The sequence below is a fragment of the Mauremys reevesii genome, linkage group 1 (assembly GCF_016161935.1).
Source record: "Mauremys reevesii isolate NIE-2019 linkage group 1, ASM1616193v1, whole genome shotgun sequence".
NCBI classification, from domain to species: domain Eukaryota; kingdom Metazoa; phylum Chordata; order Testudines; family Geoemydidae; genus Mauremys; species Mauremys reevesii.
In genome coordinates, this window is record NC_052623.1 from 46,985,690 (window position 1) to 47,002,527 (window position 16,838).

Consider the following 16,838-nt stretch of genomic DNA (forward strand, 5'->3'; position numbering starts at 1 on the left):
CACTTTAGCATTCCAATTTCCTTGTACCTCAGGATATCTTTCTTGTGTACCTTATCAATGATGTCTTGGAGCTGATTGTAAAAATCTTCAATTTGCTCATCATCATAGTCTGTTATAAGGGCATAGACTTGTACCACCGTGATACTAAATGGTACTGCCTTTAGACAGATGGAAATAAGCCCGCTGGACATTGGGCACTGTAATAGAGTACATGGCCTTCTGTTAGTACCTCTCCAAAGTTCTTCCATCTGACTTCAGAGATTCCTAGGAGGTGCCAGGTGTACTGTTCCATTTCATACATGAGTTTTTTCAACCTACCTATTTGTCTCAATGTCCTTACATTCCATGTGGCTATGGTGATGTTATCTCTTCCACAGATCCTCTTTGTTGGGGTTATACCAGTAGTATACTTGTCGTGTCTGCCCTGGTGGGACACAGATGGCACGGTCATTATTAACCCGGGCTGCGATCAATCCAGTATGGACATCATTGACTTGCTCATTATATTGTGTATTTGGGGCAAATTTCTAATCTGGTGAAGCCCATCCCAGGCATGGTATCCTTATTTGTTATGCATGGCAATATGCACCATGCGAGCTCTCCCTCGCTGGGCAGATCTGCTGTCTCAACACAATGGTCACACTCTTCACCTGAACCTGGAAATACTCTACCTACAGGCGTGGTTCCTGAATGGTTCCACCATGATGAAATAACCTGCTTGGAACAAGTTAAACATGTGTTATTAAATAGCAGGAAACTGACTACAAGAAATACCTACCTTCATAAACGGAAGAGGTTCTCCGCCTAGTGTCAAGGAAGACACTTGATGAGTGATTCAGCACCACTACCATTAATCTTAGAATACCTATTGGAGCTGAAAAGCACTGGCTTAACAATGAGCTCAATCAGAGTCCATCTTGTGGCCATTTCAGCATTCCATGGACAGCTCAATGGAACTTCGATGTTCGCACACCCTACTACAAAATGCTTCCTCGGGGGTCTCATAAATGTTTACCCAGACGTGTGACGACCTACACCAACATGGGACCTCCACCTGGTAGTGAAATGCCTTGCCAGACCATCATTCAAACCATAGGCCACCTGCTCATTACTCCACTTATTGATGAAAGTAGCATTCCTGGTTGCCATTACCTCATCAAGAAGGGTGAGAGAGATAGGGGCGCTCATAGCAGATCCTCCATGCACAACATTCTTCAAGGACAAGGTCATGCTACATCCACACACTAAATTCTTACTGAAAGTAACCTCAGCATTTCATATGAACCAATTATTCACCTACCAACATTCTACCCTAAGCCTCATGGTACTCCAACAGAAGCTGACCTACACACTCCAGACATTTGAAGGACGCTATCATTCTACCTTGAAAGAACCAAACCTTTCAGGAAATCCTCTAGACTTTTCATCTCTACTACCGAGCGCTTGAAAGGCGATGCTATATCCAATCAGAGATTATCCAAATGGATTTCCACATGCATTCAAACATGCTACCATATCCAGAATACAACCACCGGAGCACATTAGAGCACATTCTGCTAGGTCCATTTCAACCTCAATAGTGTTCCTTAATAATGTTTCAATACTAGAGTTCTGTAAGGCGACCATTTGAGCCTCCATCCACACATTCACAAAACACTATGCAGTCACACAGGACTCCAGGCTGACGCCATAGTGGGCCTCACAGTACTTACTTCAATGACTCAGACGAACCCAAAGTCCCCCCAGCCTTCAGAGGGGCACTGCTCTACAGTCACCTAAAGTGAAGCACCCGCAGGGACACTATTTGAAGAAGGAAAGCTTACTCGCCTTGTGCAATAACGGGAGTTCTTTGAGATGTGTGTCCCTGTGGGTGCTCCACTACTCGCCCTCCTCCATTCTACTTCAGAGTTCGCATTGAAGATTCTGTGGTAGAGAAGGAACTGGAGGGCTTGGGTCATGCGTGCGCTACACATGCAGGGCCGGCTCCAGGCACCAGCATTCCAAGCTGGTGCTTGGGGCGGCATTCTGCAAGGGGCGGCAGTCCTTGTTGTTTTGCCCCCAAGCAGCACGCCGAATTGCCGCTGCGGGCGGGCGGGCAGGGGGGCAGTCCGTGTGCCCTTAGGGCGGCAGGCGCGTTTCCGCGGCGGCGGCAATTCAGCGGCAGCTTCTATGTTTAGCTGTCCGCGGTGGCTTCAGCTAAACATAGAAGCTGCCGCTGAATTGCCGGCTCCGCAGAAACGCGCCTGCCGCCCTAACAGCACATGGACTGCCCCCGACGCCGGCGGCGGCAATTCGGCATGCTGCTTGGAGCCAGCCCTGTACACACGGCACCAACGACACCATGAGACACCTACTGCGCACGTGCAACCCCCGCAGACATTGCTACCATAAGTCTCTGATCAATGGCACTGGGACCCACTGCCACCTAAAGTGGAGCACCTCCAGGGGCACACATCTCGAAGAATTCCAGTTACTGCACAAGGTGAGTAACCTTTCTTTTTTGTCTCTGCCACCAGATTGTTTTTGTTAGAGCAATGCAGAAATATGAGATTAATATTCAGGGATTACTGTCTTGAACTCATGTTACTCTGATGATTATCATTCACAAGTTATAATAAATGTCACTACAGTTTAAATGGTTAAATTTATGGTCAAAATTGGTGTTGCCCTGTCTTTTTTCTTAATGCTGAAAGTCTGTGCTTTACTCACCAATTTAGTCTAAAGATAGGAAAGTCTAAATAATTGGTGATGTTACTTACTGGTTACCATACAGTATACTGCAATACCTGAGAAGAAATTTCAGTCCAAACTCTGAATACCATTTTTTTGGTGGTATTGTATAGGACTTAAACATTTTCAAAAGACTTGTGGGGCTTTAGTTATGCAGCTGCTATTAATTTTAATGAAAATCTCTCATTTAAATCCTACCCAGCTATTTGAATATGAAGGGTCACTGTTGTAACTATCTCAACAATTTATTTGTGCATTTCAAGAGGATTTTGTATTCATTTTGGGGATTTGTATTTGCACTCTTCACTTTGCTTTTTTTTCGTCTTCTGGTATTGGACTCAGAACTTTAAATATATTTTTAATATATCTGCCTTGATATTAATGTATGGAAATTTAATTTATGATACTGGAATGGTGTGCAAATCAGTGTACAATTTTCTTACATTTTCCATGATATATTTTCTTGTCTTTCAGGGCCAGAAGGGGCCATTTTTGAACACTCTGTAGAGACACCCCTTGTCAGAGCAGAGGCTTTTAAATCGCTTAGGTAAGAACTTCTGCATAAAAAATGTATATGTTTTATATGTAAAATATAATGTAATAGTAATAATTGGAGAATATACCAATCTCCTAGAACTGGAAAGGACCTTGAAAGGTCATCAAGTCCAGCCCCCTGCCTACACTAGCAGGACCAATTTTTTTTTTTGCCCTAGATCCCTAAGTGGCCTCCTTAAGGATTGAACTCAGAACCCTGGGTTTAAGCAGGCTAAAGCTCAAACCACTGAGCTAGCCCTCCCCCCCTCCATCTGTAATTTTTTACAGATATTCACATTTTCTTTTAGATCAACATAAATGTGAACTTTAGGGCATCCTAACAATATTTACAGTAATTGCTGGTAATATTATTCCCTTTTCGTCCTACTTTGTGACTTATTTATGTTAATTATGTTCTGTTATTTTGAGGATTCACTTAGAGATGAATTTTTAAGATTGATCGTTGGTGTATATTCATGATGAGTATATTCATGATCATTAAAGTAATGTACTGGTGTGTTTTAAAGCTTTTAATTTCCCTCATCTAAACTTATACTTGACTTTATTTGGAACACTTAAAGTAACATTTACACTTTTCTTTATTACGGTATAGTAGAAGTTGTTTATCTGCATTAAGTTAAAAAAATACTTAATCACTGCCCAATAGTTATGTAGTCAAGATTTTTTTGGACAAATATTGTACTAGGGAAAAAATGGCATCCACAGTGGTATCTGGCACAAGCCAATAGAAAACCTCTGCAGAAATGCAGTCTTTGAAGGATGAATGTGGTGGATCTGTCAAGCCAAACAACCCAAGGAAAGGATGACTGGCCACTTAAACATAAAAAAGTCCAGCTCTGTAGCATTAAGGAGTATTTCCTGGTGAGAAAATTACTTTAAATGAGTTCTGCTCCTGTCATGTTCCAGATCTCCCTAATCCTGGGATATTGTTCCTTCCCACACACTACTGTGAATTTTAGGGTATTTTAGCCAAAGTAAATTCCATGTGTGGATTGTGGTGAGGAGATAAATTCATTCTACAATCAGCATGTGATAGTCTTAATTTTAATTTTTAAATAGCTATGTCAAAGATCAGAGTAAGAGGGAAAGAAAGAGAGAACTCCCCCCACCCACACTATCTCTTTCACTCATTCACTTCCAGTCTGCTGCTTCAGGAGGGACTCCCTCATCTGTGGTTTCATTCCCGGGGCTCCTTCTTTACCCTGATCACTATTTTGGGTGTGGGGAAAAAAGAGAAAATCTTCAGGGTTCATGGGCCTTTCTTCATGTCCCTGGCTGAACTTCCAAACTGGACAGTTACATTTGAAGAAAAGCCTTCAAGATACTTGAAGTGTACTGAAAAATTGACCTTCATGGATGAGCATACCCTTTGTATTATCTGTTTAGTGAGTTGGCCATGCCAAATAGAAGCACAGGTTCAGCTCTAGAATGTTACCTTGAGTTGCCAGTGCTCAAGTGGAATGACTAAAATCCCAACTAGTTGTCCATGTTCAGTATATTGAGTTAGTGGGATCAGAAACTGTTCCAAAGTCTACAAGTTCTGTTATTCATTGTTTTGGCATCAAGTTATTCCAAATTTAAATCTTGACCTCCTCTTCAGATTAGCTTGGTAGGGACCAAGCTATAAAATATCACTTACTCCCTCACCTCAAATATCACAATGCCTTTTTAGAGTTTAATTTATTAATATTCTGCTCTTCATCCTCCTAGTGGTTCTTCTGGTCAAATGATTATATTCTGCAGGCTGTCACACAAGCTAATATGATATGAAGTGGTTAAGGGTGTAGCAAATATTAGACCTACTGAGACTTGAAGAAAAACCATTAGCCTCAAATGTATGTGGGGCCTTGTGTGTCAAGGGCGTTGTAACTTCAAAGCACTAAATGTTCATACCCTTCAATTTATAGCGTATGCATTGAGACCTCCTTCATTGTTCTCTGCCTATGTCATTAGTGTTTAGTGCATCAAAGTAAACAATGTTGACGCAAATGGCTTTCTCAATTACACAGTCTCCTGGATTTGTAGCCCTAGTGTTGAATTTCAAAAGAGACTGATTTATTAGATAAGAAGTGACAAGTTTGTTAGACCATATCTTCTTGTTGATAAATAATGGAGACAGGGCAGTGCCATTACTCCTGCCTTGGTGTCTGTCTTTTCATTATCCTGTTTGCTTTAGAAATGTGAAGCAATACAAATGGAGTCCTTTCCAGATTAAGTGGCTGCATTCATAAGTCTCACTCAGAAAGAAAAGGAGGTGCGGGTTCACTTTTTTTACCTCCTCCCCTCCCAGTAAGAAGGAAAAGTGGTAGAGTGTCTAGTTACAGTGCACATTACCTGTTTTTAATCCCACCTTTCAAATTAGATAAAAGCTGATAAAAGCTGCAATAACACAGACCAAAAATCTTCTTCATTTAAGTAGTTCTAGTTCTATCCTTTCAAATGCAGAGAGAGAGAAATTCTACCTTGAGAAGTATCAGAGGGGTAGTCGTGTTAGTCTGGATCTGTAAAAAGCAACAAAGAGTCCTGTGGCATCTTATAGACTAACAGATGTATTGGAGCATAAACTTTCGTGGGTGAATACCCACTTTGTCAGACGCATGTAATGGAAATTTCCAGAGGCAGGTATAAATATGCAGGCCAGAATCAGTTTGGCGATAACGAGGTTAGTTCAATCAGGGAGGATGAGGCCCTCTTCTAGCAGTTGAGGTGTGAACACCAAGGGAGGAGAAACTGCTTTTTGTAGTTGGCTAGCCATTCACAGTCTTTGTTTAATACTGAGCTGATGGTGTCAAATTTGCAAATGAACTGAAGCTCAGCAAAAAGAACAGGAGTACTTCAGCAGTTTCTCTTTGAAGTCTGGTCCTGAAGTTTTTTTGCTGGAGGATGCAATCTGCTATTGTGTGGCCAGGAAGGTTGAAGTGAAGGGAACAGATGCCCTAGTTCTCCTAAAGTTAGAGTCAGAATTCAAACATTCTCTCCATTGTGATGCCAATACTTTTTTTTCTTTTATAATTTATAGTACTTTGGTGTTCTACTTCTTTTATACTTTATATCCCTAAATAACATACAGCTCATGTTTAGAGCTTGTCATTGTAAGGCATATTGTTCACTTTTTATGATATAACTTATTTTTAGTTTTTCTAATACTATAGTAGTATTTAAACAGTTTTTCACCTGTTACATTTAGATATGTAAATCCTTTATAAACCTCAACATAATTTATCTGAGCTAGGCATTCACATTTTTGGAGTGTGAGATGCTTCCATTTTTAGGATAACAGTTGTCTACTCTGTATGTTCTCCCTGCTGTATAGTTTATCAGTGTGTCTGCTTATCCAACCTTCTGGGCAGCAATAAGATAGTTACCTAACATCAGAACTACTTTCCATCTGATATTGGCCTTTAAATAGATGTCTTAGAGCCATACAAGTAGACCTTCTGAGCGTAAATCCTATTGATCAGAGTGAATCACTTTTAGTGCAATCAGTTCTGGGCATTCTGCCAGTACTTTGTCCAAGACTTTTATATGCACACTCACAAGTGAGGTCAGACTGTATGACCTACACAGCGCCACACTTTTGTTAGATTTTAATATCACCATAATTATTAACTGTAATAATAATGTTCTCAGTATTCCAGAGAGTTGAACCTTTGTCACAGTGTTGTTATAAGTATATTGTGCACGTTATCAAGATATCTGAGAAATTCCTATAAAATTAACCATTGAGTTATTTTTCCAGATTATGAATTCTTAATGGCCTTCAGGATATTCTGAAGAGGTTTCAATATTTCCCTAGATAAATTCTAGCCCTGTTTTTAACAAGAGCTATTGTTTTGGACTTTCCTCTGAATCTTTAAATGATAACTTGAGGATGCTTCCTGTTTTGAGAAAATGTCTGTACCTAAGGCTAAAAGATACCAATGGAATAGATGTTTATTAGCCTAAGATGTAGTAATTGTATACTTTATAATAACTTGAGGATATGATTATGGTGAAGTATTTTATCACCTCTCACAATGTACTTAGTTACTGTAAATCTATCTGCTGTGATTGGCTGCTGCTATCAGAACTCAACAAATTTGTTCACAACAAATATGGCCCCCACTGCACTCTTCTTAGTATTTCCTCCCCAATGATGAAGGCTTAGACCCTTTCCTGACCAGTAAAATGACTTTGTTTTGTAATCCAATTATATGCTTGTATAAGTTAAATTGGTAATAGGGTGGGAATAGGATCAGAAACTGAAGTAGTCATGTTTCTATGGACATATAGATAAGAATTCTGAGGGAAACACTTAGAGAGCTGAATAGTGGCTAACCAGAGAGAGTGATTTGTAAAATCATTGTTTGATTATTGCAGTAATACAAATGCATACATGCTAACTGCCTAATAATGGCTCTCAACTAATCAAAGTACAGAGATCTGTATTTGCTGTCATAATGCAAATTAGAAACACCAGCCAATCACAGTGGAATGAATTACATAACTGAAAAGTAATTACACAATTGTGTCTCAGCATTTCTGTTCCCTGATGGTGAGACAATTCCATTGCAGTATAATTTTTATAAACACTGGCATTAATTTGCTTATATACTTTTTCATTCTCATGTTGGTTAAAAAATCACATGAAGTACTTCATTATGGCAGTTTGAATTACTCTGTTCTCTTCATTTAGTGCACTAATAAAATCCATGAAAAGGACTAGTTAAAATAGCTGGTATTTTCTATCTTTCCAGGGACACCACTTCTGGCCATGTAATTAAGAAATACCTCAATTTGTCTCTATTAGAAGCTGGGTACCAATTTTATGTACTTCTGCACATTGATTATATTTGAAAAGACTTTGAGTTCTAATGTGAAAGGAATTTTTCCAAGTATACTTCTTTTGTTCTGTTATGGCCTACAAGCTATGCAGCTATTTTTTTTTAAATTAATCTAATTATAATAGTAAAATACTGACTTATTAAGTGGGGTTGAGTTTTCTAGCTTCATTGCTATTCTTCAACTCATTCCTAATATTTCGTATCATCAGGAAGCTATAGTCCTAACACCTTTGCAGAGACTCTTGGAATATATTTTTAAACACTGTCTCACACATGCTTGACTAGGTCCTATTTTAATGCTGTTTATTTTTATTTATTTCTTGAGAGGTATTCAGAGCATTTGATGAAGTGGGTGAATATTAAACATTCATTTCATATAGGTAAGAGTTTTTTGTGGCCCACCATTGTCATGATAGAAGGAGGACAACCTAGGACAAAACAGGCCTATTTACTGATTTTCCTTGAGTAGCATATCTTCACTGCAGAGTTGAGTATGATCCAGTAGAGACATGGAGATAGTCTAGAGCTGCCAATCCCAGGGACAAATGCCTCAAAGCACTGTCCCCTTGATACATGTCCTGAAGTTCTGCTGCCATGGAATCTATGATGCAATCTCAGACTCCCTTTCCAGTGAGGAATTAAATCTTATTTTTCTCTTATTTTAGAGACATTTATTAAACTTTTTAGTTTTCAAGTTGTCTTCTTGTCATGTGGTGGAGGGCAGTCACTTTGAGCTATGCCTATTTTTGACTTATGCCTATTTTTGACAACTATAAACTACCCGCATAGCTCTGTCTAATAGGCTCTTTGTTAAGAATTGCCATCTGTATCATCTTAAATATAAATTAACAAATGTAGTAGGTATTGACTAAAAGGTGAAGTCAATTGTTTGACTACACTCATGGTTCATTCTTAACAATGTTTGAGACCAAATAACTGGATTTAGCCAAATTTATTGTCTAAAGACAAAGCAGTACAATATTAAAAGGGGACATACATACTCTCGTTCCAGGAAGCAAATCTTATCACACAGCATGTTTACCTTCCATAGAAGGTAAGCTTCAAAGATATGCATTTCAGCTAGTGGTATTTATAGTATGATTTTAAAAGCTACAAAACTCTTTACTCAACACTAAAATCTAACCCACCAGTTCATAACAGTTCCTTAACTTGTTGTTTTGTTCTATACTTTTCTTATCTCTGTTTTGGATACCACATTCCAAACCAGCTGGGTTTAGAGGTATATCCCAACCTGTGCTAGAACATACCATTCATGCATAATGTAACTTTTTGCATAATACCCATTAATGTGGTGGATATTACGCCTAACATATATGTATTGGCTAACATAGGTCAAGTTTTTCTTTCATGCCTGAGAGTAAATGTCCTTATTTTTGTTTTTATTACTTCGTATGAAGTTTTGGTTAGTCTTGATTGACTTATAGGTTACAACATAAGTATACATTTGTAATCATAATATAGAAACATTTTTAGGACTCTATGGTCCTATGCCTTTTAGTTAGCACTTCTCTCACTCACTCACTCACACACACACACACACTGCACAAACAACTAACTTTCAGAGGTTTTATAAGTAAGTTTTTATAACTTATAATGTCCAAAATTAAAATGTCTTCTATTCAGTAAAGAAAAATTTGCTTACTCAGTAAAAAAAATGCATGACAAATTTAAACTGGGCATGAATATTTACCACAGAATTGTAAACTTCTGAAAATAAAGGTTCAGAATGGAAATACTAACTGAACTTTTAACTATAGTAGTGCAAATAATACCTTTAATAGAGAGAAAACACCATCCTAGCCACCATGGATGTAGAGGCTCTCTACACAAACATCCCACACACTGATGGAATACAAGCTGTCAGGAACAGTATCCCTGATGATGCCACAGCACAACTGGTTGCTGAGCTCTGTGCCTTTATCCTCACACACAACTATTTCAAATTTAATGACAATATATATCTCCAGATCAGTGGCACCGCTATGGGCACCGGCATGGCCCCACAATATGCCAATATTTTTATGGCCGACCTGGAACAACGCTTCCTCAGCTCCCATCCACTCATGCCCCTTCTCTACCTATGCTACATTGATGACATCTTCATCATCTGGACCCATGGGAAGGAGACTCTGGAAAAATTCCACCATGATTTCAACAGCTTCCACCCCTCCATCAACCTCAGCCTGGACCTATCTACACGGGAGGTCCACTTCCTAGACACCACGGTGCAAATAAGTGGTGGTCACATTAACACCACCCTATACCGAAAACCTACCGACCGCTATGCCTACCTTCATGCCTCCAGCTTCCATCCCGGGCACACCACAAGATCCATTGTCTACAGCCAAGCACTGAGGTACAACCGTATCTGCTCTAACCCCGCAGACAGAGACCAACACTTAGAAAATCTCCACCAAGCATTCTCAAGACTACAGTACCCACACGAGGAAATAAGGCAACAGATCAACAGAGCCAGATGTGTACCCAGAAGCCTCCTACTGCAAGACAAGCCCAAGAAAGAAACCAACAGGACCCCACTGGCCATCACATACAGTCCCCAGCTCAAACCCCTCCAACGCATCATCAGGGATCTACAACCCATCCTGGACAATGATCCCACACTTTCACAGGCCTTGGGTGGCAGGCCAGTCCTCGCCCACAGACAACCTGCCAACCTGAAGCATATTCTCACCAGCAACTGCACACCTCACCATAGTAACTCTAGCTCAGGAACCAACCCATGCAACAAACCTCGATGCCAACTCTGCCCACATATCTACACCAGCAACACCATCACAGGACCTAACCAGATCAGCCACACCATCACCGGTTCATTCACCTGCACGTCCACCAATGTAATATATGCCATCATATGCCAGCAATGCCCCTCTGCTATGTACATCGGCCAAACTGGACAGTCTCTAAGGAAAAGGATAAATGGACACAAATCAGACATTAGGAATGGCAATATACAAAAACCTGTAGGAGAACACTTCAACCTCCCTGGCCACACAATAGCAGATTTTAAGGTGGCCATCCTGCAGCAAAAAAACTTTAGGACCAGACTCCAAAGAGAAACTGCTGAGCTCCAGTTCATCTGCAAATTTAACACCATCAGTTTAGGACTAAACAAAGACTGTGAATGGCTTGCCAGTTACAGAACCAGTTTCTCCTCCCTTGGTTTTCACACCTCAGCTGCTGGAACAGGGCCCCATCCTCCCTGATTGATCTAACCTCGTTATCTCTAGCTTGCTTCTTGCTTGCTTATATATACACACCTGCCCCTGGAAATTTCCACTGCTTGCATCCGAAGAAGTGGGTATTCACCCACGAAAGCTCATGCTGCAAAACATCTGTTAGTCTATAAGGTGCCACAGGATTCTTTGCTGCTTTAATAGAGAGTAAAACTCTATGACAGAATATGTTGCATTATAGTATAAATAAAGTCATTTGAAAAGCTCTGCTGGAAGCATCTGTGAAATGCCAGATTCAATCACATTCACTGGGGCCTCTCTTTTTTAATTACCTTGAGAGTCAGCACATTGGAAAATTGAGGTCATCACAGAAACCTCTTTTGAAATATCTTTGCTTATCACTCTTTACCACAACTGTCTGTCTTAAGAGAAGCTGAAGGTTCCATTTTAATCATATCTGGGTTCTGATCTTTATTCCTCAACCTTTGCAACACTACTGCATTGAGTGACAGTGGAGAAATAGATGGAAAAGACCTCTGTATTTAAGATAGATGGAAAAGTAATAAACAAATCACCAAGCTGTTATGATCATAACTGGTACCTTTTGACTGGCTGATTAACATTGTTTAAAATTGCTTTCCAGCCTTTTGAAGGTGTCATTAGAACTCGATGCTGTTTTAGTATCAAGAAGATGTAAATGTATTTGCTCCAGGACTTTGTACCATCTCTTAGGTATGTGTTTAGGTAGTTACTTGAGCACTTGATGTGTTTCTGTACCATTCTCTCATCAGGAATGTGCTTACTTGGTTAGCTAATGCCTGTAGTATTATTATTCTGCCAAGGCCATGCCAACTTTGGTTCACTTTCTTTGGTTCATACTTTTATTCATGCCTAAGATTCCAGCGAGGTCTACAAGGTCTAGGGCTTATAGACTTCATCAAAGAGGCCTGTTCTAAAAACTTGAAGAAGGTGGTGGTGACATGGTAGATTAGGCCAGGATGGGAGTTCTTTATTGTGAGATAAGATCTCAAAAATGAGTTTTTAGCTTTAGCAAAATATTTTTTCAAGTAATTTTTATGTTGATCTCACTTTTGGTGCATATGCACTCTGTGTTTGAGTTTGGAACTTTCTAGCAAACACACTGGGGTTTGGGTCATGCCTACACCTTGCCTGTCCTTGCTCCCCTTACTGTCAAGGCCATAAAAGGCCACACAAACCCAACTGACCCTCAGTTTCCTCTTACTATCCATGGTAGTGAGTTGGAACTGTGATGTCATCCCTGCTTCTCATTAGCAACTAGTTAGTTTTTTATAAATATTTATATAGATTTAGATTATTATCTTATAATTAGTTAATTAATAGCTTTTCTGCCCATTGGCAGCTTTCCATTCCTCCTTTTATCCCAGACAATCTCCTCAGGTGCTTGTGCCTTATCATGAGTATGGTAGACTCTATGTCCTCTGGGTTTAAGTTCTGCCCTTCCTGCAACAGGCCCTTCCTTTAACTGATGGCCACAGCAGGTGCCTTTTCTGCTCCAGGGAATCTCATATCCCTGATCATTCTTCAATCTGCAGATACTTTTCTACTACAACCAGAAAGTCAATGGAATGCAAATACTAGTGGAAAAGACACTTTATTGGCTCTACTGTGCAGTAGCCATGACTATGGCTCCTAGGTGCTATGATAATACAAATAACAACAACAACAACAACGACAATTTCCCCATCCCCTCACTACTATTTAGATTTATTTTTAAAGTAATAATTTTGACAAAATCTCCACAACGAAACTTTCTAAAGATGTTATGCTTTAAAACTTTTATAAAGCTGAAGTTTTATCAGTTCCACTCTTTAATCAAAGAATATCAGACAACATTAGAATAGATAAAGGTCATGTGTCTCTGGTTACCTTTGTTTGTTTTTCCTTTCTTATATATTACTATTTTGTCCAATAAGTCATCTAATTCTCCTCTGAACACTTCTCTAAATGTAATATCAGTGCAGAATTTCCACTTCTGGATTGCCAGCTTTGAGTACAAGTCACGCAGAAAACTACCCTATCCCATACCCTTTGGTTGAATTACTGATTCCAAGGCTAGCATCCATGAGTGCTATGAGAAGTCAAGCCTCCACATACTTAAAGAACCAGCCAGTAGCACCACTGTCATCAAACTGACAGGATTACCACTATGTTGTATCTGTGCACCAGTGTCCTGCTGCATCAGTGCAATAGGACTTGGAACTATTGGTGCCAAATTTCTATGGTGAATCAGTGCACTGCTGGGTTGGCACATTAGAGCCCAGAGCTGATGGTGCTGGGCCCCTGGGAACCTCCTGGGTAAGCACACTTGCTCCTGTAGCTGTCAGCATCAAACCCCTTTAATTTACTAACACCCTGCTAAGACTACATCTTAGCACCTGGTGCTGCTGGTGCTGGACTCCATTTAGCTCACAGATGCTTTATTGTATTGGCAGAACTTCATTTAATCAGTACTTGAGTTTGTCAGATCCAGGCATCAGTTTGGTACTTCATTCCATAATTTAATCCCTTCCCACTGCCATTTCTTATCACTGTGGCTGATGAGTATCCTTACTGGCCCTCAGGTGGAAGCACACAACAGAGTCTTGCATATTGCATCGGGTAGCAGACAGCCTCCAAGCTTCTCTGGTTTGATAGTAGTTCTGAGCTAAACTCCCATGAGGAATGGGCTTCAAAGTGCCACCCACTGTGATTGCAGTATGCACAGTATCTACCTGAGATGAGAACTCGTTCAGTAGGACTTTTCATCAGATAAGGTCTCCTTCTGAGCAATAACAGAAGTGGCCCTGTATGCATTATGGACTTTCAGACTATATTCAGAAAATGGCCCTGATTCCCTCTGTCAGTCCAGCAACTCTTTAAATTATTTCCTTCTTCAAAATCTTCCATTTGCTTCCTCTTACCTTCTGTATCAAATTCTGTATCAAATTCAGGCTTCTTTTCAATCCTCGCATTCTTGACTGTGCCCAACTCTGCTCTGCTTACATTTCTGCTAACATTTTTTATTTTCCATAGTTGTTCTTTTGACTCCACCAGTGAGTTGTGCATTACTTTCTTTCTGTGGCTTTGTGTCTTCTTCCATTCTGCTCCCAAAGTCAGGGATCCTCTCTATATTTCCAATGTTCCAAACACCAATCATTTCTACTTTCAAATCCCTTTTCATAAATCACTTCCTCCTAAAAGACTGCAAATGCTAATCTGTATCAGTAAAAATGCTGTCATCTCTCCCTCCCCTTATAAACAACAACAAAAACTCCATAAAAGAGAACCCTTGTCTTGAATTTCCCAGTGTGTTATGTGTTTCATTTGTGTTGTCTGTCTATCCTGCAAGCTCCTCAGAGTGGAGACACATGTCCTCATGCTACTGTGTCTTCAAGCTGCAACACCAATCTAGGGAATAAGTGCAACCGTTAGTCTGTTGTCTTGTGTGGCTATTACAGCCTGAGGAACAAGAGGGGGCTGTCATAACTATAAAGGGAAGGGAACAGCCCCCCTGTGTACAATACTATAAAATCCCTCCTGGCCAGAGACACCAAAATCCTTTTACCTGCAAAGGGTTAAGAAGCTCAGGTAACCTGGCTGACACCTGACCCAAAGGACAATAAGGGGACAAGATACTTTGAAATCTTGGTGGGGGGAAGGCTTTTGTTTGTGCTCTTTGTTTTGGGGGTGGTTCGCTCTTGGGACTAAGAGGGACAGGACATCAATCCAGGCTCTCCAAATATTTCTGAACAAGTCTCTCATATTTCAAACTTGTAAGTAACAGCCAGGCAAGGTGTGTTAGTTTTATCTTTGTTTTCTCAACTTGTAAATGTTCCTTTCTGATAAGAGGATTTACCTCTGTTTGCTGTAACTTTGAGCCTAAGGCTAGAGGGGGTTCCTCTGGGCTCTATGAATCTGATTACCCTGTAAAGTTATTTTCCATCCTGATTTTATAGAGATTATTTTTACCTTTCTTTCTTTAATTAAAAGCCTTCTTTTTAAGAACCTGATTGATTTTTCCTTGTTTTAAGATCCAAGGGGATTAGATCTGGACTCACCAGGAATTGGTGGGGGAAAGAAGGGAGGATGGTTAAATTCTCCTTGTGTTAAGATCTAAGGGGTTGGATTGGTGTTCACCAGGAACTTGGTGAAGAAGTCTCTCAAGACTATCCAGGGAAGGGAGTTAGTATTTGGGAGTGGTGGCAGCAAAACCAGATCTAAGCTGGTAGTTAAGCTTAGAGGTGTTCACGCAGGTCCCCACATCTGTACCCTAAAGTTCAGAGTGGGGAAGGAACCTTGACAGGGGCAGAAAAAACTATTCATCCTGGTGTTTTTATTTTATGGATCTAGATGTCCTCAGAAAAGAAGACAATAGGATCTCTTGTACTAGACCTGGTCCTGATTGGCTAGGGAATACCAGCACTGGTGCTGGAGGTATATAGCATAGTGTCCCTTGTATAGTTTCCTTCCATTCTCTCTCATCTTCTCCATTCAGAATCCTTCCTTCAGTCAAACATAAAATTTAAATTCACCACTAGGGTTTTTTACAAGTGCACTTACTGGTTCAGCTATGTTGCCAAACACCCGGTATCCTGTTGAGCAGCCTCTCCCCTTCACCTGTTGTCCCTTCCAAGCAGATGCTATTTCAGTAAGTAGGGAGCGTGTGGACGTCCGGTGTTGGGGCTCGGCCCTCTCAGGCGCCGCTGGGACCCAGGGCGCCTCACTACCGACAGCCAGTAGGTCAGGGTCCAGACCCTTCGGCGGGGGTTGAGCGAACAAACAGTCTATAAGTCCAGGCCCTGGGCCAGGAAGGGGCAATCCGCAGTTAAAGCTCAGACCCTGCAGCAGGGGCTGAGCAAACAAACCGTAGTTCAGGGGCTCAGACCCTCAGGCAGGGGCTGAGCAAACAAACAGTAGTTCAGGGGCTCAGACCCTCAGGCAGGGGCTGAGCAAACAAACCGTAGTTCAGGGGCTCAGACCCTCAGGCAGGGGCTGAGCAAACAAACAGTAGTTCAGGGCTCAGGCCCTTAGGCAGGGGCTGAGCAGACACTGAGGTAAGTCCAGGCTCCTAGGCCTGAGAGTTGGGGTGAGGGGGAGACTGCCACCCGTGAGTGGGGTGGCAGGGGGGACACAGGCCCACCCACTCCACTGTGTCCCAGCCTGGAGCCCTAACAGCAGCAGTCAGTCAGCTGCTGTGTCAGTGGGGATCCTGGCCGCAACACACTGACATTGGCTCGGGGTCTGCTGCAGCCGGACTAGGGTCGGCTACCCCCAGGCCACTTCCACTCTCCCCCTCCATTGGTACCTGGGTATCCCTGGCGTCTTCCGCAGTGTCCCACACCATGGGCTCCTCAGGGTACTGGGCGCTGGGTAAGCCGGGCTGCTCCTCAGGATACTGAGCGAGGGAAAGCTCAGGCAGCTCCTCTGGGCGGCAAGTACGGGGCAGGCTCGGCCAGTCCTCCTCCAGGTAGCGAGCCCGGGGCAGGCTCAGCCA

The 16,838-nt window shown here is 41.3% G+C and overlaps 1 protein-coding gene across 15 annotated transcripts in view; it reads left to right on the forward strand.

Annotated features, from left to right (window-relative positions):
• Positions 1–16,838, forward strand: part of SGCG (sarcoglycan gamma) — a 189,650-nt gene that overhangs the window by 139,100 nt on the left and 33,712 nt on the right. For 13 of the 15 annotated variants that reach the window (XR_005598024.1, XR_005598023.1, XM_039537151.1 and 10 more), the window contains one exon: positions 3,205–3,277. Coding sequence is in view for 13 of the 15 variants with exons in the window: in XM_039537151.1 (XP_039393085.1) it covers positions 3,205–3,277 (73 nt within the window). In the remaining 2 variants the exon portion in view is untranslated. Of the gene's footprint in view, positions 1–3,204; positions 3,278–11,966; positions 12,056–16,838 lie in introns of all 15 variants that reach the window. The other 2 variants (XM_039537223.1, XM_039537208.1) reach the window with 1 other exon arrangement.